This window comes from Sebastes fasciatus, chromosome 10 (genome assembly GCF_043250625.1).
Source record: "Sebastes fasciatus isolate fSebFas1 chromosome 10, fSebFas1.pri, whole genome shotgun sequence".
Classification (NCBI taxonomy): Eukaryota; Metazoa; Chordata; class Actinopteri; order Perciformes; family Sebastidae; genus Sebastes; species Sebastes fasciatus.
The window spans coordinates 29,901,689-29,928,214 of NC_133804.1; the positions used below are offsets into that span (position 1 = coordinate 29,901,689).

At 41.8% G+C, this 26,526-nt stretch overlaps 1 protein-coding gene across 4 annotated transcripts in view; it reads left to right on the forward strand.

Annotated features, from left to right (window-relative positions):
- The window catches only part of enox2 (ecto-NOX disulfide-thiol exchanger 2), a 209,735-nt gene that overhangs the window by 174,733 nt on the left and 8,476 nt on the right, over positions 1–26,526 (forward strand). For all 4 annotated transcript variants that reach the window (XM_074649303.1, XM_074649302.1, XM_074649305.1 and 1 more), the window contains 8 exons: positions 365–598; positions 3,339–3,551; positions 7,673–7,779; positions 14,367–14,481; positions 17,610–17,797; positions 20,561–20,701; positions 24,890–24,946; positions 25,736–25,841. In XM_074649303.1, coding sequence (XP_074505404.1) covers positions 365–598; positions 3,339–3,551; positions 7,673–7,779; positions 14,367–14,481; positions 17,610–17,797; positions 20,561–20,701; positions 24,890–24,946; positions 25,736–25,841 — 1,161 coding nt within the window. The remainder of the gene's footprint in view (positions 1–364; positions 599–3,338; positions 3,552–7,672; positions 7,780–14,366; positions 14,482–17,609; positions 17,798–20,560; positions 20,702–24,889; positions 24,947–25,735; positions 25,842–26,526) is intronic.

Genomic DNA, 26,526 nt, shown 5'->3' on the forward strand with positions numbered 1-26,526 from the left:
TTTGCTTGCGCTAGAGGAAAAATCATGGGATCACCAAAGTCATTAGGATTCATCCTCTGGGGAACATGAATGTCTGCACAAAAAGTTCATGCTACCACTAGAGCCTCGTCACTAGCATGGCTAAGAAGCAAAATGTAGTAAAGACAAGTTATCTTTTGAAAAATTAGGGGCATTTACGCACCTGCAAGATGCACAGCACATTGTGTAAATCACATAAATCTGTCTGAGCAGACAGAATACTTCATTTTAATTGATGCATTCCCCGCTCTCCCATCTGCTTCTCCCATCATATTTACTTTTCCCATCTTCCATTTCCTCTTCTCACTTTTTGGTTCTTAATTTTTTACACTTTTGTCTCCCGCAGGTTACCGTATCCGTTTGGGCTCCAGCACAGACAAAAAAGACACCGGCCGTCTCCACGTGGACTTCGCCCAGGCCAGAGACGACCTCTACGAGTGGGAGTGTCACCAGCGCATGTTGGCCAGAGAGGAGAGGCACCGGCGCAAGATCGAAGAGGATCGCCTCCGGCCGCCCTCGCCTCCTCCCATCGTCCACTACTCGGAGCACGAGTGCAGCCAGCTGGGAGACAAGATCAAAGGTTGGCAAAACATAAAATATGTGCATGATGTGAGAGCACAAACATAAGCAACAGAGCTCAGTAGAGAAGCAAAACCTCGACACATGTAGAATTTTCTGTAATCAACTTGAGGGCATTTACAAATACAGCACTAATTGTTAACCCTTTGAACTCTGCATTAGAAATTGGTATTTTTGCTTATTATGATGTAATTTCTTGGATCTTCAAATTCTTCTTATCTCTTAAATCTGTCCAACCTAAGTTAAAAGGTTATGTAAGTCAATAAACCATAATAATTGACAAAAGTATTGAAATTGTGTCATAAATTAAAATACAAAAATCAGACATGTATTTTCATAAAATGTTACTAAGTAAACACCCAAAACATATTTATCCAAAATATTTCTAAATGTAGAAACATGGACAAAATATTTCTTAAAACTCCATAAAAGTTATTTAGAAAATGCACATTTTTATGAGCAGAACAAGTGCAAAAGCATATTGTTTTACGTTCCACACGTAACGTAATCTAATGACGTCATCAAGAGCGTACAAAGTGATGACGTGAAAGACAGAAGCCTTTTAGCTTTCTGCTGCAAAAACAATGAATGCTCTCGCTATTATGGTTTTTATTTCACATCGATTTAAGGGAGATCATGTAGTCAGCGATCTCCCGGGGGGGGGGGGATCTGGCGCCACTGCTCGTTGTCACTGCGTTTTGTACCGACACATAATGTAATGACGTCATCACGAGTGTTTAACATGACGACACGAACGATAGAAGCCTTGGCTTTCCACTGCACAAAGAATGAATGCTCTAGCTGTTATGGTATTTGTTTTATATTGATTTCAACAGGATCATGCAAACAACGATGAACCGTTTTTAAAGAGTTGTAATGAGCAAACAAAAGTAAAAATGGATCCATTCATGGCACTATCATTATTCATGCAAACAACAAACTGACAAGGAAGGGATAAGAATAAGGTAAAAGAGTAGTTCTGTACCTGTGCTTGTCTGTTTGTGAGCTTGCCAAGACATTACAGGAAGGGTCCTAAACTGCAGCTGGTAAAACTGACAAAGCACTTCTCTCATGTTCCGACAAATTCAGGGAATTTGTTTTGAAAAAGACGTTACACAAAGGCTGTTAAACCCGGTGTATCAGTTTACTCTTCCCTCAGCACATGCTCCTCTCTCTTATCGTCTACTCTCCTCTCTCCGCACTCTCTGTTCTCCCCTGCTCATCCTCTCCTCTCTCTCTCTCTCTCGTTTCCCCCCCTCTTCTCAGCTTTCCGTCGACTTTCTGGCTGAATAAACTTGTTTCACTAATGAGCGGTGACACTTCCAGTCGCCCGATAACAGAATGTCTGTGACTTTCTGCCTCTCTGCCATCTGCGAGTGTCTTTTTCAGCTCTCCCTCCCCAGGCCCTGCTGTAAAGAACCCTAACACGGTGTTGTTTTAGCCAAAAGATTTGATTCTGAACACTTTGGGCTGCTGCAGCACACATCCTGGCTGGTTTGCTGCAGATTTAGGTTTACTCTTTTCCCTCAATCTTCCACCCAGAGGAAAAGTTTAGCCCTTTTCAGTGCCAGTTTTATTCTTGTACTCCAAACCCAATCTGTCCTTTTGATGACAAGAAGAACTTTTTACCCAGACCATCTCTTTCTACTCCCCTCAGGTGTCATCGAGGTCTGTGAAGTTGTTCTTTGTTACCGAGTGAATGCCAGTCTGTCATATGTACTCTTCTCTTTCTTCCTTTCATCCAGTAGCACAGATGTCTTTTTGTTCTCCTGGCCTTGTTCTCTACAATTTACTGTGGTTTTATGTTTTATCTTTGTTTTTTCAGTTTCACCTTGCTCGCATTAACCCTGACATTACTGTCTCCTTTTCACTCATCAAAATAAAAAGTGCTTGGTAATATACTGTGTGTATTTAAACAAGGGCTGTCAAAGTTAATGCGATACTAACGCCTTAATGAAAATTAATTTTAACGCCACTTATTTCTTTAAAGGATTAACGCAACTTACAATTTTTAGGTTGTAGCGGGCTCAGTTTGAAAGCTAGAGTGAAGATACTGACATCATGTGAAACTATAAGACCGGAGGAATCTATTGGTACCAACCATGTCATACTAGCTTGGCCATTTTCAAAGGGGTCCCTTGACCTCTGACCTCAAGATACATGAATGAAAATGGTTTCTATGGGTACCCACGAGTCTCCCCTTTACGGACATGCCCACTTTATGATAATCGCATGCAGTTTTGGGTACCTGTGATTGTTTCTGGACAATATTGGTCATTGTTTTGTGTTGTTAATTGATTTCCAATAATAAATATACACATACATTTGCATAAAGCAATCATATTTGCCCACTCCCATGTTGATACGAGTATTAAATAATTGACAAATCTCCCTTTAAGGTACATTTTCTACTGGTAAATGCAATTAATTGCACATTAATTGTGATTCATTTTGGACAATCATGCGATTAATCACGATTAGATATTTGAATCGATTGACAGTCCTAATTTAAAGTTACCTGTATTTGCCTTTATGTTCTTCTATATATCTGTTTTCTACCAGAAATCAGGGCTGTTTGGTCACAATTTACAGCCTTAACTCTCGTGGATTATGAGTATAATCACTTTCAGAAGGTTTTGTAATCCTTTTTCAGCTTGTCAGCTGTTGCTTTCACCAACTTAAGTGTCCTGGAAATCATCTATTTTTGTTTGATTTCTGCGTGTCTTCACCTGTTTCACTAGAGGACGGCAAGTTTCCCGAAGCAGTGCGTGTTCTCCTGACTTGGCTGGAACGAGGGGAAGTCAACCGCAGGAACGCCAACAACTTCTACTCCATGATCCAGTCGTCCAACGGCCACATCCGCCGGCTGACGGGCGAGAAGAGTCAGCACGAGAAGGAGGTGGAGGAGGCCAAAGACAAGTTCAAGACCGCTCTGGCCGGCATAGTGGGTCAATGTGAGTCTTCTGTTCTCAATCACACACGTACACAGCCGGATGTATAAAACAGTTTATACTGCATGTACTGTAAGTGTACACCAGGCCAAAGCATTTAAAGTTTACTGCTAGAATACATTGATCCTTGTTGTGCAGTATAAGTACAGGAGGAGGATAAGAATGAGTCCAATCCATGCTTGGCCAAGTTTCTGGTTTGGTGTAAGTTCCCCTATCATAGGAGCAGACACACATCATAAACACACTGTAAGACTTTTTGTGCCTGAAGTACTTAATGCTGCGAATAAGTAAGTATAATATTATTATATAATACACATTGTGGATATAAAGGTTGTTGAGTTTTATAGCCTCGTAGAAGCCATCTTGTTTCACGCTAGTTTGTTTTTGGGAGGATGGCTTAAAGGTAAGTTTTATTTCCTTCCTAACAGTGCTGTTGCATCACTCTAAACTCGGCGTTCAGCGTCCCGCTCCTTTTTTTTTTTATTTCTACAAATATACAAATATGTTAAACATTAAAGGAAAAAAATAGCACTGGTGCCTGTGACTGAAGTGGAATATTATTCTTTCAGATGAAAGTAGTAAGTAGCCCAACACTTGCATGAATACAGTGGAGGCCAAACACACACACACACACAGTGAACGCACGCTTGGCTCATTTCAGCTGATGAAAGGCCAAAGGCATAGCATACTTCTCCTACCCACTTTTGACAGCTTTGGCTGTGCAGCTGCTGGCTTACACCACCGCCTGCGGCACTTTTTCTCCGCGTCTCCCACCACATGCATGTTAAATAGAACGTAAACATCCCTCAACGCAAAGTGGAAGTTCCCGGTTTTCTTACCATTCATTGTTTATTAGATGAATAATACATGTAGGACACTTTGAAGGTGTATGTGTGGGTGCATTTGTATAAACCACACACACACACACACACACACACACACACACAGAGAGAGAGAGAGAGAGAGAGAGAGAGAGAGAGATGTCCTTGTATTCATCATCATACAAACACATTCCTATTCATGACCTCTCCTTCCTCCTTGTGCACTGCTGATCATATTAATACTATCACAGAGACTGGCCTCCTGAGGAGGTTTCACAAGTTTCACTTGGGTACAACTCTCTTCATCCACACACTGTAGGTCGGTCTCTGATGGAGTGTATCACCTTTACAGGTCAGTTCACCCAAGTCACACAAAAAAAGAAAAACATATTGTCATTGAATCCCTATGGTGTCCAGCCATGCAGATAGTTTTCGTTTTATGTGCCCCGGTTTTTGAGATATTGGCTTCTCAATCTTCTCCTGCTGCACAAATACAATGGAAGGGGTGCAGAGGATTTCATTTGTGGTGCTCAAAGCTTTGAAAAAAACATTTGAAAGACTCAAAATCATCTTGCATTTTCCAGAAACAATGTCCCTTTGTTTTCTAAAGATAATCCTCAGCGTAAAGAGTTTGTAACTACTGTTGTTGCATATATAAGCTCACAGGCCTGAAAGTCTTGTCTGTGCCCTTTCCTCTCTTCTCTGCCTTCCTCATCGATCTGCTCCATCAAATTACAGCGTTCTGGGAAGATGCTATTGATCCCTGCACTGTTCTCACTCTCTCTCTCACCACTCTGCTAGCACACACACACACATGCCCACTTAGCTGGTGGTCATATTGACTCCCCCCCCCCCTGTGTACATTAGGACCTCTGGGATACACAGACCACCCATACACTCCTCCTTGACCACCCACATGACAACTAGATAGCTGAGAGGGGAATGACTTTATCAATACACTGCAGCTACGATCAGATCTGACACAGCGCTGTCATCGTACACATCACATGTAGAGCTGCAACGATTAGTCGACTAATCGATTAATCAACTAGTCGATTAATCGAACGACAGAAAAGCTATTTTGATAATTGATTAATCGTCATTTTGTAATGTAAAAAATTTAAAAAATTCTATTTTCAGCCTCTCAAATATGGATATTACCTGCTTTTCTCTGTTTGATATCATATTAAAGTGAATATCTTTGGGTTTGGACTGACAAAACAAGATATTTAAAGACATCACCTTGGACTTTGAGAAACTGGGATGGAAATTTTTCACTATTTTCTGACATTTTATAGACATTTTTAAATAATCTGCAGATTAATCGATAATGAAAATAATCGTCAGTTGCAGCTCTGCAACAGTGGTAAACCTCGGAGTTAAAGGTCTGGTCGTAATAAGACTCCCTGACCTAATGAAGCTCGCTCAGCTCGGTTCTATATCTGCACTGTCATTTTGCAGGTACAGCTGCACTGAAGGGGTTAATAACTACCGAGGCTTGAAGCTTAATTGCCGTTTCTTTTTAGAAGAAGAGAGACATCTGCATGGGGGGAAGTAAACCAGGAAGGTACTGTACTTTAACAAGGTGTCCTTGGGCTAGATTCTCAACAGCCCTCTGCTGTAGTGGAGCTGCACAGTGGTCAACACAGGCACGCTTAAAGTAGGTTATTTTTGGCATCTTCCAGTTGCTTAGCAAAATGTCCCCTGTTAAATAAATAAATGTTAAACAAGACAAAGAGCAACGCTAACAGCTCTCTGAGCCTGTAGCAGACACAGCAGGTCTCTGTCAACATGCTGATGTAGCAGGTATCATGTTTGACACTCTTAATTTAGACTGTTAGCAAGCTCATATTTGCTGCATAGAGTATTAAGCTGAGGCCGATGGGGATGTCATTAGCGTCGCAGATATTTGGCCTTAACAACATTTAACAAATCAAACGGTGGTTCTAGATGAAAAGTCAGGAGATCACAGAAGTTATTATAATTCATCCAGAGAGGGACATGAATATCTGCACCAAATCTCAAAGCGATCCATCTGATAGTTAGCAAGACATTTGACTCAAAACCAGAATTGTTAACTTCATAGTGGCTCTAGAGAAAGAGTCAGTGTAGAGCCATGCCACCGGCTCATGAAGGTTAAAGGGTAACTTCTGTATTTTTCAACCTGGACCATGTATTTGTGTCTAAGTGACTAATAGGGAGAATAAATGTTTTAACTGGTCCAGTATTGAGGGAGAACGCTGTAACCGGCAGCCGCCAAATGAGCTGCGAGGTCAAGTGAGCAGCGTCAATGCAACGTTAAGTTCACTAAAAGTGCTTATTTCTGTCACTGACAGGCTCAGATTGTTATTATAAGTGTCTGACAGCATTATGGAAAGGACCCTACAGAGAAATAAGAGGTTTTTTCTCACCTTTCTCTTGATCCGGTCGGTTTGTTATTGTGTCCTAGTCCCGCTCAAGGAGAAGTCTCGTTGTGAAATCTGAATATCCGTATACTCTGGCTCAAATAAATACGGGCGGACATCAGATTCAAAGACCTCATCCACATTGTGGAAATCATCTAAATATTCAGCCATGACGTTGAAACTCTGCCCGGCTGGCACTCACGTTTCCACCATGGATGTATTCCACTATTCCACCGTTGTCTTCCGGTAACACGTCACCTCGCCAGATTTCAGAACGAGACTTTTCCTTGAGCGAGACTCTCCATAATGTCAGACACTTATACTAACAATCAGAGCCTGTCATGGCAAAAACAAGCACTTTTTAGTGGACGCTTGTCCGAATAGCTCCATATTGCAGCAGCCGTCTCTAGCGCTCTCTCTCAATACTGGACCAGTTTCAGAAATTGTTGTCTCTCTTAGTCAATTAGATACAGAAACATGGGAAAAATACAGGTTGAAAAATACCAAAGTTACCCTTTAAGTCAGTATTATCAGCGCTGCAGTGTTCAAGGGCTTTATTCTATGTGAAGGAGCATATCATATATAATTTAGGTATGTCGGAAACATGTATGATTTATTCAAGTTGTTTAAGTTTGCGTGTGGGAAGTACTGTACAGTATCTGACCAGCCATCCACGAGATGATGCACTTGCATCAGCTGGTAAGTAGATCACACGCTTGCACACACACATATAAACACAAACAAACACATATAAACACACACTCACACGGTTCTTTACGTCCCTAGTTGACTCCACTTTCTCACTCCTCTGCTCCTTCCCACCTGCCCTCTGTCTTTCTCTCTCTCTCTCTCTCTGTCTCTGGATGGTCTCTGGTCCTTCCCCTGCGTCCTGCCACAGTTGAACAGATTGTGTCTGTATTCCAAGCTGCTTCCAAACAAAAGGCATGGGACCATTTCTCCAAAGCTCAGCGCAAGAACCTGGACATGTGGCGCAAACAAGCCGAGGTTAGTACACCTTGATTTCATTCTGCTGTTCACGTGATTTATGGAAAATTAGCCTTTTATCCCATTTTGTTCAACGCCTGTCTCCCTCTTTATGAAGTTCTTTATTTTTAATTGATAGTTAGATGCTTACCATTAGGGCGACATAATTATACTCAAAATTCAAACAAGAGAAGGAAAAAAATAGGTGAAATGAGAAGTCAAAAGAGCAGATTCCTTGTTACTGTAAGTACTTTAAATGAATCCAGGATACAGAACGGGGCTGCGGTCGAATAGTCAAAACAAGACTCGGTCAAATCCGAGTATATGTCTGGACCGTGTACGGTCAGTCTGTGAATTTGTGGTTAAATTGTTACACAAATAGTCAGTGGTCATGTCTATAGTGTTAAATCCAGCGCTACATGTCCACCAGGTCCGGCGAGGACACTAGGGGACGCGCTGCTCCACTCAACTGGACGTTCAAGCGGCGACGTACCCGATCGTTGAATGCACCTGATTGGTTTTCTGCTCGCCGTTTCAATCAGGAAACAACATGGTGGCCTGCTCATAAACTTTCTGTTATACCGTGTAAACAATCCACCAAAATCTACCTCTGAAAACATTTTAAGCGGGAAATAAGCAATGCCACGGCTGGATCTCGTTTCATTTCAGAACTAGATCGCCTAATTTGACAGCTTGGTCCAAGTTTCGTGAGCCCAACGGACGCGTCGCACTGGACATGTTCATTTGCATAAAGGACTGTTCCTCACCTTTTCATTTTGAAAGAGCAACGGCCAATGAGGAAAATCCGACACTCAGTCAACCAATCGTGTAACTTCATTTAATCAGTCAATCACTCAGTGACAGCTCTCTGTGGTCCAGCCAAAAATAACATCCTGATGTCTTTTCCTAAACACTTTTCCTTGACCTCAACGGAAATCGTCATGAGGTCAAAGAAAGATGTGAAGGAGAATTCATAAGGAAAATACAACTGCGGTGCTAAGAGAATCCGACTGCACTTGTACTATGCAACGGTGGATGAACACGTAGGAAATTGTGGGACGGGATTATCCCCTTTCATAAAGCAAAGAAAGTATATTGCAAAGAAGTGAAAGTCAATTGTTCGTTTCATTGCAACATCAGCGCCCAGCACGAGAGCTATGCTTCTGCTATTTTGGACTGAAAGCGACTACCAGACGCTAGTAAAACATCCGCCTAAAAAGTGCCGTACATAAGTAAAACAAAATTATTTCTATTCTATTGTCATATTCTAAAGAAACGGCCTGTGTTGAACAATAAAATATTATAAATATAGTAAGCGTTTTGAGTCTAGTTTTGTCTCTTTGCTTCTATACTCTTTGCGTAAAGGATGGTCCGCTGTATCCTCTGCTAAAGGAGATCAGAAAGGAAGCATAGAAGAACCTTTCCTTAGCATTTAGAGAATTCAAGCAGCTCTCATCGCGGCTGCCACTTAATACTTCGGGGTCACTCAGTTAGGAACCTTCCTAAGCAAAAAAAGACTATTGGACCGCAGCCCAGGTAGCTGCTCACTGCAGCTAGTGTGAGATACAGACACACCCAGGTCCAAACCTCCTCCCCTCCCTCCACCACTGCCCTCCCCCCCGTGAATTGGATACAAGCTACTGGGTGAGTTTTCCATCTCTCAGGGTGTCCAGGACATACAGTAGGTAAATCTGTACTTCTCCCCCCCTGCACCAACAAATACGAAGGTTTTTTTTGGAGTGGATAATGAAGCAGAAACATCTTGAGAGAGTATACATTTTCAAATCTAACAGCATTTTTGTCATCTACTATCTGCTCACCATTTATTTTTTCCCTCTCTGCCAAATGGAGCATTACAGTAATTAGCATGATGACGAGGTTGTGTGTAATTAAGGGTCTGGAGTTGTGGTGCAATCCTGGGTCTATTGGACAATGTATGATCATGTGTGATTGGTAAGTTTCTTTGAACCTCAGCATAAAAAAACAACAGATTTAAAGGTGAAGCATCAGTCAACTTGTACAAAAACGTCTCTTTTAAAGGTAGGTGTAAAGCAAAAAATGTTGTTTTAATGCTGCAGAATCGTAATCTGAAACTTTAGCCGTCTGTAAAAGCAACTGTTTGTTAGAACTTCTGCTTATAATAGCTTTTGTGAAGGTCTCTTAACACACACTTGATGAGTAAGTCGGAAGCTGGATGATGCATGTCTATATGCAAATGCTTGAGTACATGCCTGGTCGTGTGACGTCACTGAAGTCCACTTTTTATTGTTGTTGTTCCCTCGCTCAGACCTTGAGGGTCTCTCAGGGCTCTGCTCTCTTCTATACATACGCTGTGGCAGGAAGTATTAAATCTATTATGTGGATATCACAATGTTTTCATCAGGCCTCCACAGATCTGTCCATTCTTTTCTTTCTTCCTCCCTTTGTAGAGTTGCTGTATACACACTGCATACATACACCAGGGAGTACAGCATGACCATAGATGCAACTGTGGGTGGACACTCAACTGCAGAATATAGATCCTCCATTCAGGGAAAAAAAATCCTTTAAATGACATCCTGGTTCAAACATTCTTTGTAGTTTTTCCTCTTCCAGCTACTTTACACTTTATTATAGCTGTGAGAATAGACTCTATTGTCATTCAGAGTGACACCACGTACACTGTGTGTGTCTCAGAGTGAGACATGAACAGACAGATGAAGACATTTGGACACAGAGCTCTTGGTTTAGCGATGGCCCACATTGAGTCTGCAGCTGTCTGTTAAGTAAGTTCATACACAGAAGGGAATTGGACCAGAATCAGACCATTGAATAGTCTGTGTGTGTGATAGGTGAGGTCACACTCAACTGGTTGAAATGAAACCTTCCTAAAAGCACTTTAAATCTAGATCACTAGATACCAGAATCAATATTTTTATATCACTACTTGTATGCGAAAGAGGCCGTTCATAGATGACAAACTCACAGGTAATTATCACCCGACTCTGCAATCCCCCCTCAGCTCTACAGAGCGTTTATCTGCTCTCAGCTCATCGTTTTGCAAAGTTTACTGTTTTGGTTCACTCTCACCGCTCTCACTTGCACAGCATTGTTTCCAGCTGCAGCAGGCTCTAAAAAGCTCTAAAAGCCGACTGTACGCTTCATGCTCAGTACCGAACGGCAGATCAAGTAGTGGAGCATTTAGCGGCTAAAGAGATATTTTGTCTCAGAAGTCAAATGCAAAAAATAGAGCTAAAAGAGGGTGAATATTGGACGTACATTTTATCAGGTGGCCAGAAACACGACTCCAAATTAATTCCAGTGTTAATCTGTATCTGCTGGATGTGTCGAAATAAGTAACTGTTTGCCAACAACTTCGCCAGACCAGCTGTTTGAGGTATTGATATGTTAGTGTTGTATTCGCAGCTTGTTTGCCTCCAAGTGAACAAAAAATCAGGTTTAAAGCTTCATTAAACACGAAGGAACAGAGGTGGGTAGAGTAGCCAAAAAACTGTATTCAAGTAAAAGTCATGTTACTTTGCAAAAAGAAACAAAAAAGTAGAAGTAAAAGTAGTCATCAAAATAATTACTTGAGTAAGTGTACAAATGTACCAAATGTAAAGGAGTAAAAATAATTATTTTTCTCTAAAATTCTACTCAAGTAAGAGTAAAAAGTATGCTGCATTAAAACTACTCTAACAAGTACAACTTGAGTTCATGTAACTAAGTAAGTATAGCTTGTTACTACCCACTTCTGACTAGGAACTCATACCCATAGAAAACACAGTGTACGAGCCGTGTGTTTGTTTTATGTTAAGTGTAATATGCCTCCAGGCGCTAGGTGGTGTTTGGTTCAGGCACCAGATTGGCCACAGGAAATTAAAGTTCATGCCAGTAATTACAAGTTTTGCTGATTTGAGGAAAGAAGCAAACAGTTTTTGACCGTGTCTCGGACAACATTTTGTGGGTGTTTTAACTTTGGGATCAAACTTATTGGAAGTGACGGACACAAAGTACTTTGGACAAATAAACGCAATGATAAGTATTGGTAACTTTTGGATATTGTTTTTCTGAGCACATGTCTAAACAATAAAGATCAGCCAGTAGCAGCTAAAGTATGGTTATAGTCACTACACACAGTCTTGATACACCACGGGCTTATCAAGTATTTATGGTTAAACTGTCAGTGAACAGTTGCCTACTCACACATCCAACAGACGCAGAAGAACATGAGCATCCCGCCCGTTTCTGGCCACTTGTAGAAGAAGAAGAAGTCCAATATTCACTGGCTTTTTTTGGTTTGGTTTGGTTTGGTTTAGTTACCACCAACTGCTGAGAGAAACTCTTGGCGTGCCAGATGCTCGTTGTTTACTCCAGCTCTCTGTCATTTATCGCTGGGCCGGTTCGAGCACACTCAGCTTGTCTGAGCTGTTGAATCGGCTGCCTTTTGGTTTTATATGTGGGAGTAATAAGAGCCATACATTCTGTGTGAAGGTCAGAGAACCAAAATAATGGGCGAAAAGTGTCGAAAAAGCTGCGTCGAGCTGCAGAGGTGGGGTGCTAATTCTCAGTAACTGTCAGCACAGCTGGTCATTCTTTTACATTACGCAGAGTGAGAATCAGAAATATTGGCTCGATGCGGGTTTATTCTCACATTGATCGCACAGGCTGCAGCGTGCAGGTCTGGCAGCCACCGGCCAGAGTAAAGAGCGTAGGTAAGTAAGTGCAGTTCAGCTCAGGGGTAGTTTATCATCAAATAGGCAGCCGGTTTCACTCTCAGTCATATTGTATATTCAGTATGATTCTCTGGCCTGCAGGTGAAATATGGAGGGAACTGAGCGGGCGGCGTTGAGTCGCTGCGGCTCGTAGGCAGAATCAGACAACAGCTGCCTCCCTCTATCTCTGTTTTTTATGTTGTGTGTATGCAGAGTGGATGCGTGCACGGTGTGCTCCGTACACACCAGATGGTTGTGTGTGTGTAGAGTACCTGTTTGACCTCCGCCATGGGCTCAGGCTGATAACGTCAGCTGACAGATGGTTGTAAGTTTATTTACTCCTGGGAAGCTTCTTTTTAGGAGTATTTTTCAGCCCCGTTGTTGTTGGGGATTTTTCATTCACAGAGTGCTCGTATTTTCTACCCACTGGTGTTGTTTGTACATGTACACATTTTTGTTTCAATACTTGAGAACACTTTTCAACTTGTGTTCTTTAAGACGTTACTAACTTGATGACCAGATATCCTTGTTTGTAAAGTAAATCATAGGGAGTAGTAGGCTTTTATCAATGCTGAGAGGTTACTCAAGGTGAGTAAAATGATATTTTTGTATGGAACTTCATTCCATAACCTTGCAGGAGAGGGAAGCATCTTGTTAAAGGGGAGACACTACAGGTGAATAGGGGTATTAACTAATAGATATCACCATGAAACTTCCCCAGTTGATTACTTATTTTTTGTATTACAAGTTTTCTGAAATTGTATGTTTTAATATGCAAATGAGGCATTATAATGCAAACTTTTGATGAATTTAGGAGAAATCTACAGACACAAATAGACAAAGTAGTAAAATAAACACCTAAATGTGTATTTTAGGATGTTTTCTTTCCACTTCTCTGGAATGTTATGGAAGCAAAATAGCCCAAAAACTGACCAGTGCATGAAAAGCAACGTTTTTGCCTGGGTAGTCTCCCCCTGTGACCTTTCAAGCCTCTGAATGAAAAGGTGGATCAGTCTGTGTCTCTCTATCCTCCTGCTCCATCAGTAGACCTCTTGGTTTTAATGGAGACACTAGTGTACTGTACTGTAGCTCGAACATCTGCTCACAACAGGGACTGAAAGAAATTTAAAAACACATGCAAGCACAGATTCTCATTGTTTGGTCTGAGCATGGACCGTCTACTGTGTGTGAAGCATCACAATGATTTTATTTGTTTTGCTTCTCTCTTGACACAGACCTGGAGGGGTTTTGGTGTAATTTACCGCCAACCAGTTCAGCGGTTTGACCTTAATCTTTAAACCATTTTAAACCTGCTTCTGGTTAACTGGTCCCCAGATGGATGTAATCATTAGTGATTCTGCCTGTGAGGGTGAAATGAAACGGAGAAGATTGGTGTTTTACTGTTACTACTGTGGCTTTTCCAGATGTGGGTGTAAAGAAACCCAACAGCACACATTAGAAACAGTTTATGCACATTTCAAATTTCATGTTTTGTCGTCTTAAATCTGTGTCCCCTGACGTGATTGACGTGTTTGACAGGAGCTGTGGTCGCACACATTTATCATGCATTTTTAGCTGCATGAATGTGAACGTTTTTCTCCAAGTAACAAGAACACAGCAAGGCACAAAACTGTTGGGTCTGGCTATATTTGTGCTACCATCTGCCCTCTCGCCGTGCCAGAGGAGGAATTTAGCCCCGGCTCTGAGACCATCCTTCATCTTTATTCATCTACACTCCTTTGTTCCGTACTGATCAAAGTATTCCTTACAGCTAATGCTTAACATAAACAATGAATTTAATGATGTGCATCACTGATGATCCTACTCCCACTAGCACCTCCTAAAAACGTGCATCACCCATCACAAGTCTTTTGCAGTTCTGACCCGCCCCTCTGTACCGGTCGTGTTTTGCAGGAGATCAGAAACATGCACAGCGAGCAGCTGATGGGCATCAGGCGAGAGGAGGAGATGGAGATGTCGGACGATGACATGGAGGATTCCCCTGACAGCAAGGACTCCGAGGACTCAGGTATGCACGTATTCACAGTTTCAACACTTCTGTCAACACGCACCGATCATGATCGTCAGAGGTTGGACATAGAGAGCGTTAAATAACTGAGGGAGACAGCTGTGTTTGACTGAAATGACAGTTATCAACCCCCAAGCACCTGACAGCTCCACATGAATAAAAAACACATTCAAAGTACGACAAGATGCTGACACCGCGCACGCCTTACTGAGTTGACTCCAGTCCACCTTGGTATTTCACACGTCTCCATATGTGTGTGTGAATCTGTCCACATCTGCCAGCTGCCATCTAATGTTAGATCAGGGTGCCACTGAAGTGCCATAATCCTCTGGTTCGCCCTCAAAGGAGCCTCTTTGTGTTTGCTGAAGCAACAAAAACTAACGGCGCTCCTAATCTCTCAACCGCCATTACAATAACCCATAAGTCTGGAGTAGTCGCCAGGGCAACATGCTGTAACCGTTGCCGCCACATGTAATGTCGTCTCTCAACTTGTGCCTCTCTGCGCGTTGTTGCGCTCTCTTCACGTACTCTTCTCCTCTTGCCTTTTAATCACTCCGATCTCTGCCGTTCGCTAATATGACAGCTCCTCTAATCAGCATGCAAATGTATGTAAATGCAGTCGTCAGCTCAGCCCCCTTCTCTTTTGCAACCTTGCTATTTAGCTATCAGTAATTAGCATTGCTGTCACAGACCTGTCACTTCGCTCGATGCCGCAGGATTGGCCGAGGTGACGGGTGTTAATGTGACGCTTCTTGGTATTTGTGTTAACAGGCTGACTTTACTCGCCAACCTTTAAGCAAAGGGGCATGTTTACACGTCAACCAGGCGCCGCTGAAAACACCTGTGTTATGACTGCAGCCTCTTAAAAAGTGAATCGATGCTCTGCATCTGACTCATGTACAGAATGGAAAAGCAAAAGAACCGCTTGTATGCGTGACTGTATGCCCGTAGGTAGGTGTGTGTGTCTGTGGGTCGATAGTGCCGCCTGTTATGTAACAGAAGGGGAATTGCTCTGAATCTGGCCAAGCGGTTGACATCCTCTCACACCAAGTTGATGAGGCTCTCAGATCGATACTCTTCTCACCTCAAACCCTCATTTTGCTGTGAGAAAAAGTACACACAAACACAGCGTGGACGCGCACACACACACCCAGCGAGAGTTCATTAACACTGCCAACGGTCCTCCATGATAGACTGCAGGCAGCACTCATGAACACCCACACAAAACCTAACCAGACACGCTTTCATGCACACATACACACATGCACACACAGGATGGGGCTTATCTCCCCGGTCCAGTCAGTGTATTTCACTTTCCCAAAGAGCTTCCCCTCAAGGCCCGCAGGAGGATAGCAGAGCTGATAATACTGGACATCTCTGGAGCTGAGCGGGTCTCAAATAATAATAACTCCCACTGTCTCCTCTCTTTGCTCAATAGGTCAGGTCAAATGTCCAGTAGAGAGCTATTGGACAAAACGCTGTGGGATTATCGCTCTCAGTACTCTATGTTGATGTACTGTAGGTGTTTGATTATCGGACACAAAGTGAATATCAATAGAACAATTCACAGATAGCTCGACGACATGGTGCCTTGAGATTTTGGAGTTGTGAAGTAGACAGAACAACAGTTTTTTTTCCCCATTCTGTATTCCCGTTTCAAATTTTTCATTAAACCATATCATACCATATTGCTCAATTTGCTCAAACAGATAAACACATGACCCTCCCGAATTCTCCCAATACCCTTGAGTTTGGCCACTGTGGCTGTGTAGAAGAAGCCAGTCAGAGGCGTGTATCATCACAGCAGCTAATTCAGAATGCTTCCTTGTTGAATTTGTCAAACAAAAACAACGGGCCTCGTGCAGCTTTCTGTTAAGAAAAGAGAAATCAACCCCAGATGCACGAAACGTTCTCAACCATCCAAATCTGCTCTCACCCAGGTGTGTTGAAATTGATCATAAATTGGCGGTTTGTGTGTGGTCGATAACTTTAAAGCCAAAATGGACAAGAGGTCAAAAGTTCTCCAAATCACCAAAATGTGAACATCTACACTCTCTTGACAAAAATACTCTGGCAAATGCCCAAGAATTGAAGAGATGGCACAAAAAAAGGCTGTAAGAATGAAGAAGAAGAACTTCAGCAGTAGTGACATTGAGGTTCTTTTAGATAAGCTCAAACAAAGTAAACATTTTCCTGAGCATCAGTGCTGGTGTTACAGGAAATTTGAAAAGCATCTAAGAGCAGTATGTAAGCCACGCAATATCATCCAAGGGTTTTTATAGTCTTAATTGGGATCAATGGACCAATAGTATCACAAATTTAATAATCCAATCATTTTAATTTCTCTAAAACATATAATATCTACATTTGATTATAGGATATTCATTCAGTTTTTTATGTTCCTCAAATTTTTTGGAATTTGTGGACTGTGAAAACAAGATTTTTTTTTTCTTGTCTTGGTGAGAAAAGTGCTTTCGATCACTCGAAAAAATGTTCTCTTACCTAAAACAAATTATTGGTGAATCCAAAAAATCAATGGGTACAAACAAAATAAGAGCACATTTTTTGATACGAACAAAAAAAAATGTCTTATATCGCTTCCTGCATGAGGCCCTATATATATCAGTCAACTCAAACGAGACCCACATAGTCCTGATGAAGCTGATTAGATGAGTTTTTGAGTGTATAAATCTTAATGAATTGTACCTAAAGGATATTTTTTCTGCTGTAAGAGATACTTAGAGGTTTTCAGGGGCTGTAAAGCCGCCTGATCTTTTTCTGTCCTGCAGCAAAGGGCAGAGATATATTTAGCAGCAGACATATATTAAGAGGACATTTTGCCATTTTGTGTTTCAAGATGCCTTAAATTTGCATAAAATAAAATTGAGCTCCACTCTTTCGCCATTACGCTTGGAATTTTAAGATGCTCATCGCCCCGTAATCCTATTCAATATTTCTGTTGCCCGCTCTCACTCAGTGAACAATGAGAGATCCAATCATGATTGCAAATGTCACCGTGTAACAGATGTCTCAATATTATGAACACTGTGAAACTGAGTGACAGTGTTATACATAATAAACGCCCATATTCCATACTGTGTTTCTGTACTTTCTGCATGAATCTGTAGGTGTTTCCCAAGCAGAAGCCTTAAAGGAGGAGAACGACTCGCTGCGCTGCCAGCTGGACGCCTACAGGAACGAGGTGGAGCTGCTCAAACAGGAACAAGGAAAGAACCAACCGATGGGCAGCGAGGAGGACAACACGCACGCTCAGCAGCTCAGCTTCCTGCAGCAGGCTCTGCAGGGCATGCAGAAGGTATATAAACACACACGTTTTCCAATCATCTGTCCAACATTAAGTTTAATCTCCTGTTCCTTACTGTTAAGCACCTGGTTGTTTTTAAGAACAAGGTCGCTCATTGACCCGTTGAGTCTCCCATGCAAGACGACTGTCATTTATTCATGACCCTGCACTTTAACAGTGAGTGCTGTGCAGGAACAAGTGAGAAAAGTACAGCTGTCTGCAGCAGCTGTTAGTCTTTTCTGAAGAGCTGCTAAAATGGAATCTTTTCAGGTTTACTCTGGTTAAAAGGAAAGCTTATTCTCAGCTGAAATGGGTTTTTACTTGGGATTGCAGGGTTGTGAGCTATGATTCCAACAGCAGACTGATACTTCTTGGAACAAACCCAAGGCTATTAAAACCATTTCAGACCATTTAGTCAAATAAAGATTATGAAAAGTATTGGATTTTTTTTTCTTTCTTTGAAAGTGTGCTTTGGATATCGTACAGTATGTTTGCCTCTGAATGTGGGTCTTCAGTCTTCATTTCCCAAATTAAAACCCATTTTAGTGGTTGCTATAACTGTTTCTGGATTGGATTATTGACAACACGTTGATATATTCATAAGATACGACATACACTGTATCAGACTTTGTCGGGGATAGAACAGTAGCAATCCTTATTTTCATTGTTCTCTGGTGATTATACAGTCCATCGACATTTATCAGGAGAGAGTCAGGCATTCAATGTCTGACATTAAGCAATGTTAGATATATTGCAGTGGCTTATAGTGATCAACAAACTTGCTGTCAAATGCTGTTTAAATAATCTGTTTATAGTAATCAAGTAATCTTCTTACAGTGTTCATTTTGGGTCTTATCATACATGAAAACATACGGAAAAACATTTTAAAACTATGATAGGTTAACATTAATAAAAAAAAAACGTTACTTTACTTCACTCCCTTGATTCTTTGCCTCGGCTCGCTGTAACCCAGCTGCTACCTGAGGCTGGTGCTGCGTGTACATTGAAATCATGACGGTAAAAAAGAGTAATTTTCTCTTGTCAAGTGGATTGATAACGCCCCCAAAAGTGAAACTCTGCCGATCCTCAACCAACTGGCGCCGTGCCGCCCCAAAAACGGACGACACATGTAGATGAGCAGCGGCCACCCCTCCCTTCATGCCCCTCACCGGGTGAGCGAGGGGTGCCATTCGTCTGCATGCACCACACGCGCTACAGTGCACGCAGAGCCAGCCAAAAAGCGGCAAAGCCTCACCCCAAGTGGGCCCTTGGTGATGAGGGAAAAGGCAGAAGAATTGGCAGCTAGCCTGTAAATAGTGAAGCAATTTGTTTACCATTAAATGGTAATCTGCATGAGAAATAAAGAAAAACGTTTATAATAATCATCCCCTTATAGTAATCAGTTTGACCCGGATAGACGTGATCGCTATAAGCAGTTTCCACTCATCATAAACACCCAATAAATACATCATGGAAGACAACAGTTTTATGAGATAGTTAAAGATGCACATACAAATATCAATGAATTAAACTTAAAACATAAATACCGCGATGCATGTGTGTGTGTATGACAATATGTATATGTGCAAACACATGAAAGAAGCTTTAAATCTACTTCATCTTTAGCTGCAGTTCAAACAATCTCGGCAGAAGGTCCATGTAGTAGCTCTTCTGGAGCTTTCAATAAACAAATGAAAGAATAGATATTTGAACATCTACGATTTCACTTCTGTTTTTGCAAACTCCATCTGCTGAAGAAGATCGTGTGACTTTTGTTTTCTTAACTACTAAATCTTTAGGATTCAACCTTTCCACTTTCAAAAAAGAACAACCCTATAAGTGCTTAAATCTAACTTTTAAGTACTAAAAGAACGACTAAATTGACTCATTCTGGCTCTTGTCAAGTGTCCTCAAGTAGCTAGCTGTCACAAGTAATGGAAATTATGATCGATTCATGTTAAGAAGAAGAGAATCCATTAAGGCCCCTCTGTTCATTTCTGCTTTCAGAGAGTAAATTACCTTTCTCCAGTTTAGGTCTCTCTCACGGTGTGTTTAGGAAAAGATTAGGTGAACGGATTAAATGAATTGGAAGACATTGAAATTGGATACTTCTCCTTGCCAGGGTTCACATGTTGGATCACGCAGACGCACAAATTGCAATGAAATATTATCAGCATGCACCGGCAACCTGTTTCCTCGTTTGTGAGTTATAGTGCACGAAAACACAAAGGCACTTAATGTGTATCCGTGCAGATGAAAACCCCTGGCTGTAAAGACCCCCCGCGTGTCGCGGACTCTTGTTTTGTTGAAATTAACGCAGCGGGAGGTGAATCTTTCCATCTGTGTTTAGCAGATAGCTCGGCTATCAAGGCTTTCTCAAACACCGGTTCCTGTGTCACCCAAAGCAAGGATAAAACCCCAATGAGCGTTAATTCTCTCATGATGCTTTTCTTCTATGTGTAATTTGGGATTTTACAAGCAAAGGATTTGGCAAATTACTCCTCTTGGATGCTTTGGAACAGAGTAGAATAAGACAGAATTTAACACAATTGTTTTCTCTTTTAGAAAATGTTTATTGAAGATATAATTCACGTCGTTGTTTAATTGCTTTTTTGCATTGAGCTGAAGTTCTAATTACCGATGTAGGGATTACATGCCAACAAACGGCTGATTGTTCCTCTGCTTTCAGAGCCCGGCGAGTAGGTTAGTATTGTCACGCTTCGTTAGCTCACAGTAGCATTAGTGGCTCACTGTTCTCCCTGTTTTTATTTGCAGCAACTGTTAAAAATGAGGGAAGAATTAAAACAGCGGGAGGCCGAGCTGGAGAAGAGTTCGGAGGACAAACAGCAGCTGAGCAACCAAGTCCAGAACCTGAAGGAAGGACTCCAAAACCTGCAAAACACAGACCTGATGCAGGTTAGTTTGACAGGAAACACACATTTTGTGTCAGCTGGGTCTCCTGAGAGTGAAGAGAGGGGGAAGAAATCTACCGTGTCTTCTTTGTTGTTTTATATGAAAGTTCATTTCTGGGTTTCTCTCTTTGCTCCAAAGTGATCTAATTTACACTTTGATAAGAAAGAAATTAGTTCAAGATGAGTTTCAACGCATGAAAAGATACTGAAGAAATAAATCATCAATAAACAAAAAGGACTGGATGTGATAGTTTTGGGTCGAGAGAATGACTCATTCATTTGAACTAGTTTAGAAGTTATATCAAAGTAGCTATTTTCGGGTGCATCTTTATGATATCAACGCTGCGGGAAAGGACCTACCGCAGTGAGCCAGACGATTTCTAACTTCAATCAGTGTTCTGGTGTTCCCATTTTCCTCCCAGGGAGCTTAATTCATTCTTTTTTGTAACGCACAGCATAATCGACTCTTTAATTTCTAATTTCCCTGCAAAAATGTTAATAATGCAGCTTTCATGTGTTAAGTGGTTCAGTAAAAATGATTTCCCTTCATTTAGCTCTTGTTATTGTGCAGTAATGCATCTCATAGAAAACATATTCAACCAATAATCATTTCAGGGACTATTTTGCGGCCCTTTGTGTGTAGTAAACTTTGTTTATAGCGTCCTTCAAAGTTTGTCCTGTTAAAAACAACAACATCAGTGTCACTTAAAGCTAATAAATAACTGTGTTGGCTATAGGCTACTATATCTTTGGCGCTGAAACAATGAGTTGATTAATCTATTAGTCCGTTGGAAGAAAACAATTTTGATAATCGATTAGTCATTTCAGTCATTTTTCAAGTAAAACTATCAAACATTTGCAAGTTGAAGCTTCTCAAATGTGACGTTTTGGTGCTTTTTTTGTTGTCATATGGCTCGGGTGGATGTGTGGGCGGGACCTCGATACCGCAGCTCCACCCGCGTGATCACTACTGCGCAGACTCTGGCTCCAAATGACGCCAAAATCTCAAGAATTTTGGATTCACTTTTGTACAGTGGGAGGAAGTGGAGACGTGTCGTCCATCTTTATATACAGTCTATCATTTAAACAAAAACATAGCTGGCGGTGCAACAGCCTGCTGTCGTGGAAAGTCCTGTAACAGAAGTTCAAATAATACAAAACATGTCAAATAACAGAAGTGTTGCACATAAATTAGTCTCACATCATCTTTAAATGTCTACAAACACCCACCATCATTGCATACAAATTAAAATTAATTCTCCTTCACATGTGTGCTCCTCCACCAGACAAGATGCTTTTACCATTTGTCATTTTGTCTACTCCTCTGTTCTCACTGCAACCACATAAAAAGAAGCAGAAGAAAATCCATTCATTTCCTAACTAGAACCATATTGAGCACGGCTGACCGCAGTCAAATTGTTTCCTTATTTGTCTGCAGCTGAGATTTCATGAGACATCGACCACCAGCAACCCAATCGCTTCCTCTCATTCCTGAACTTTTTGTGCCTTTGGGCCGCATCAGCACTGTCCAAGAGGCGTTAACTAAGATATGACATTATCAATACATCCCCCCCCACTGGTGCTCGTCTCAGAGCGGTTATACGGGGCCACATCATCAGTTAGAGAGACTCCCGCTACATTATTCATCCATCCCAACATCCCATTTGTTATGTGATTGAATGAGTTGCTTACATTGAGGCGTGTTTTTCCCAACAAAACCCCATCTTAAATTGATTAGAGGGCGAGCTGTTTTACTACAAGAGTACGCTGCTAAATACAGTGCAACAGCGTGATCTACAGTCTTATTAAACAATTTCAACTTTCAAGGCCCATTTTTCTCCGTTAGGCATGTCATGTTTACTAATGTTTCAGGTGTTGTCCCATATTCCCCAGGATTCAAGTGCTAATGTTTGTTAATGTTCCTTCTGGCTTGGTATAATGAGAGGAAGGGCTGTCATTAAAATGAGCCTCAGGTTCAATCGCCTATTAAATTGGGTAATAATACAAACGAGAGGCGCTCAATCCACGCGGGGAGCTGCTCCGTGTGTTGTCTGTTTTGCTTCGAGATGTACTGCAGGTTTCATATAACGCAGAGGTGAATTAGTAATACGCTAATACGTCTCTTCCTTCACATCAGCCGGAGTGACAGAGTTGTCAATAGTGCGTTAATGGTGATGAGTTTGATTAGAAATGTGTCGCCACAACTGTGAGCCCTGGGAAATATGCTAATTAAACTGCTGCATGTGGGCAAACATGAATCATGAAGAGGCAGACTCATTAAATGCAGAAAGAGAAATCAATTTTTGGGGTGTACGTTTCTCTGAAGATTAGCGGCTGTTGTGAGTTATTTGTCATGTTGAAGAGATCTCTTCATGCCGTCAGTTATCCTTCACCGGTCCAATCACAGCTCCTGCTACCGCCACACGTCACGTTACTGGATTGACACCAGGGACATTAATATTATAACTATTATGATCAAAACAAATGCCTTTTGTCATTAGATTTTAGTGCTGCCACTAAGGATTATTTAACGTTGTTGATTATCTTTCTGATTAAAGGAGTACGTAAAGTTGATGAAGAAAAAATGGTCAGATTCGAAGCAGCAGAGGCTGAGACATCCTCATATTTAGTCCCTAGTATGAGTCAAGCTCCAAAAATGCTCATGCCTACACTTCCCATTATGCAATGCAACAGCGTCTTTTCATCAGACCCTTCCCGTCTGGTAAATGTCCTTTAAACTCCACACCCGCCGTTTTTTATTCACTCACTGTCGATGTTTAAAAGTATTGTGTCAGACTTTTGAAAGCTCCCTTCGGAGCCACAGAGGACGCAATACAGCTCCTACAATACACTGACAAGTGAACTGATGTTCGTTTGGAGTCTATAAAATGTCGGAAAACAGTGGCATTGTTTCCCAGATCCCAAACTGCTTGTTTTGTCCAAGCAACAGAACCTAAAGATACTCAATTTGTAATGTTATAAAACTGAGAAAAGCCGCAAATATGTATATTTTTAGAAGCTGTTATCAGACTGTTTGGCTTTTTTTAATTGATAAATCACTTAAAAAGTGAATTGGCTCTCAAAATTGATGTCAATAAATTTAATGTTGATTGTGTAATCCAGTGATTCCCAACCATAGACTGTATATAAGGATGGACGACGCGTCTCTGCTTCCTCCCACTGTACAAAAGTGAAGCCAAAATATCTAATCAAAACCAAACATATCAGAAAAATGAACACTTGAACATACATCAGCGTTATAAGAGCTACTTAAAATGACAGAAACCAACTTTGGGGAAAAATGTATTTGATGTGTACTTTGACCTTTTAGTTCAGCTCATGTCCCATCCGCTAACATGGAGGAGGCAGGCTTTATGACCTATACTGCAGCCAGCCACCAGGGGGCGATCCAGATGTTTTGGCTTCACTTTAGGGGAGCTGTGACGTCGTCCATCTTTATATACAGTCTCTGTTCCCAACCAAGAGGATGTGAAAATATTGCGGAGGAGCTACGCTGATTTGAACAAATAGAAATTATGATTTTGTAATATAGTATTTGTCACAATAACCTTCCAGCTACCACAGGCTTTAACCACACATGGATATTGACGTGACTCAGTTTTAACACTTTAACACCAGGTGTTACAAAATAAAATAAATTAAAAGCAAGTGAGCAGAACGGTGAAATGAATAAAGTATAATAAATGGTTAAAGTTGGCTTCTGCCTCTCTTGATAGTTGCACAAAGGCAACAGAACAAAGAGACATCCTGTCTATTGAAGGGGGACAGTGAAGGGGTACTCAAGCCCTCCGTATAGGTCTACTCGGAAACCAAAAAAAAGGTTGAGAAGCACTAGTCTGAACAATGGAGTAATTATCTCTGCACTAATATATTCCCAGGAAATCAGAACTCACAAAGTCTTTCATTGTTGCAAATTTAATAGCTGCCTGTTCTGTGCCAATTTTGACTCAAAAAGAGATAATTATATCCATACGGAGTTCAGCGTCTCTGCTTTCCTTGTTTGTTCAAAATCAGCATGTTTCTGGACATTATTCTAAAAATAAACAATGCCTCCATTTGTCTGTTTTCGCACACCACGCTGTGTGCAACCTCGCTCCCCCTCGTCTGTCTACATTAGCGCTCAGCTTGTTTCTCTGTGGCTTTATCCTCATATGTTTCTAATGTGCCGCAGCTGGAGACGTCGACGCAAGACGACAGAGGCGGCGAGGAGAGCGCTAATCAAACCAGTGTAAGTGGAAAAAAGGTTGAGCCCTCTCCGCTCCTCTCCAGATATTGTTTTGTGTCCTCATTCTCCCTTCTCTCTCTCTCCTATGACTTCCTCTCTAACCTCTCCCACTGACATGACAGATCATTACGGGCCAATCCGGTTCACTGCAACTGCATTTGTCGGTGAATAAATCACCCAGACACAACTGGGTTAGGAAATAAAGGAGTCATAAAATCAAAATGGCTCGCACATGTGCGTATGTCTACGCTCCCACACAGTCGCCGAGTGTTATGGATAGATTAAAAACAGAAAAGGGCCACCAGGCATCCCACACCATAAGTGGAAAATAGTACACACAATACTATGTAGGACAACAAACAGACAACAACTCTTCTGTTATTCCTCTGCCATTTTTCTGCCACCTGTCAAAGATCTGAAACAAACGGCTTGATCATTTCCCTTCCAAGTCTCTCCCTCCCTCTCTCTCTATTTGTTCTTCTTACACTCGTCTCTTTTTTTGTGTCTGTGTGTGTGTGACATGCATTTCATCCCTTTATCAGTATATAGCTGCTGGCAAAAACCTTCTCCCTCGCCTCATTATCCTCATCCTCATTGTCTCTCCGTATTAACGTGTCGGTGGTGAAACTTTCTGATGTGTTCATTCTTATTCCTGTTTGTCTTTTTGCTGTGTGCCGTGGCGTGCATCCGCTTAAGTTGAAGCTTGTTTACTTCTCGTCAGTCAAAGTCAAACTGCGGCTGGTAGCAGATTCATTTCAGTAACCTACTGTGTGACTGTGTGTGTGTGTGCAGGAAGTCGCAGTGTCAACAGTGGTGTCGTGCAGTCAGGAGAAGGAAGGTCCTACAGAGAAGAATCCACCGAGTCCTGTCCACTCCGAGAGGGAGGCGCTGCTAGTTGGTACGCTGACACAAATCTCACTCTTGCATCGATAATATCACTTAAATGGACTATTTGTAACTTTCAGAAATGCTTGTTAACAGCGACACCTGTGGCCGTGAAATCAACGAAAGTCATCGTCGAGCTTGCGCTTGCTCGCTCTACATAGACATAAACGAGCATCGCTCAAAACAGTGAGGCGACACACGTCAGCTAAAACCACAATATCACTCTATATTTCAGCTGCTTGGCAGTAATGTTAGCTGACCAGACGAAGGTCTCTCCATGAATCAATGCTGATACTGTGTTGGCTTTTTCTGCCTCAGCACAGGCTGAGGCAGCGGTGCTCAGCAGCAAGTAACTTTGTCGTCTCCACCCGCAGCCGGAGTGAGCAGGAAGACACCGGCACCCGGTCGGAGACGATAACGTTTCTCTCTGCGGAGCTCCGTCACTTCACAAGACACGGGAAACCTCTGTTGGTCTGGAGGAGCTGCAGCATTTATTTCTGCACAAACGTCCACTGTACATTCACTAGATATTCTCAGAGCCAAACTAACTCTTCTGCAGTGTGTAGTGAGCGCGCGCTGTCTGAGTGCAGACAGGCAAGCAGATGAGGAGAGGTTCCGGCCACACACGAGCGCGCATATGTCCCGACCCGGTACATTTATACGCTTAAAAAGTTACAAACAGTCCCTTTAAATTTAGT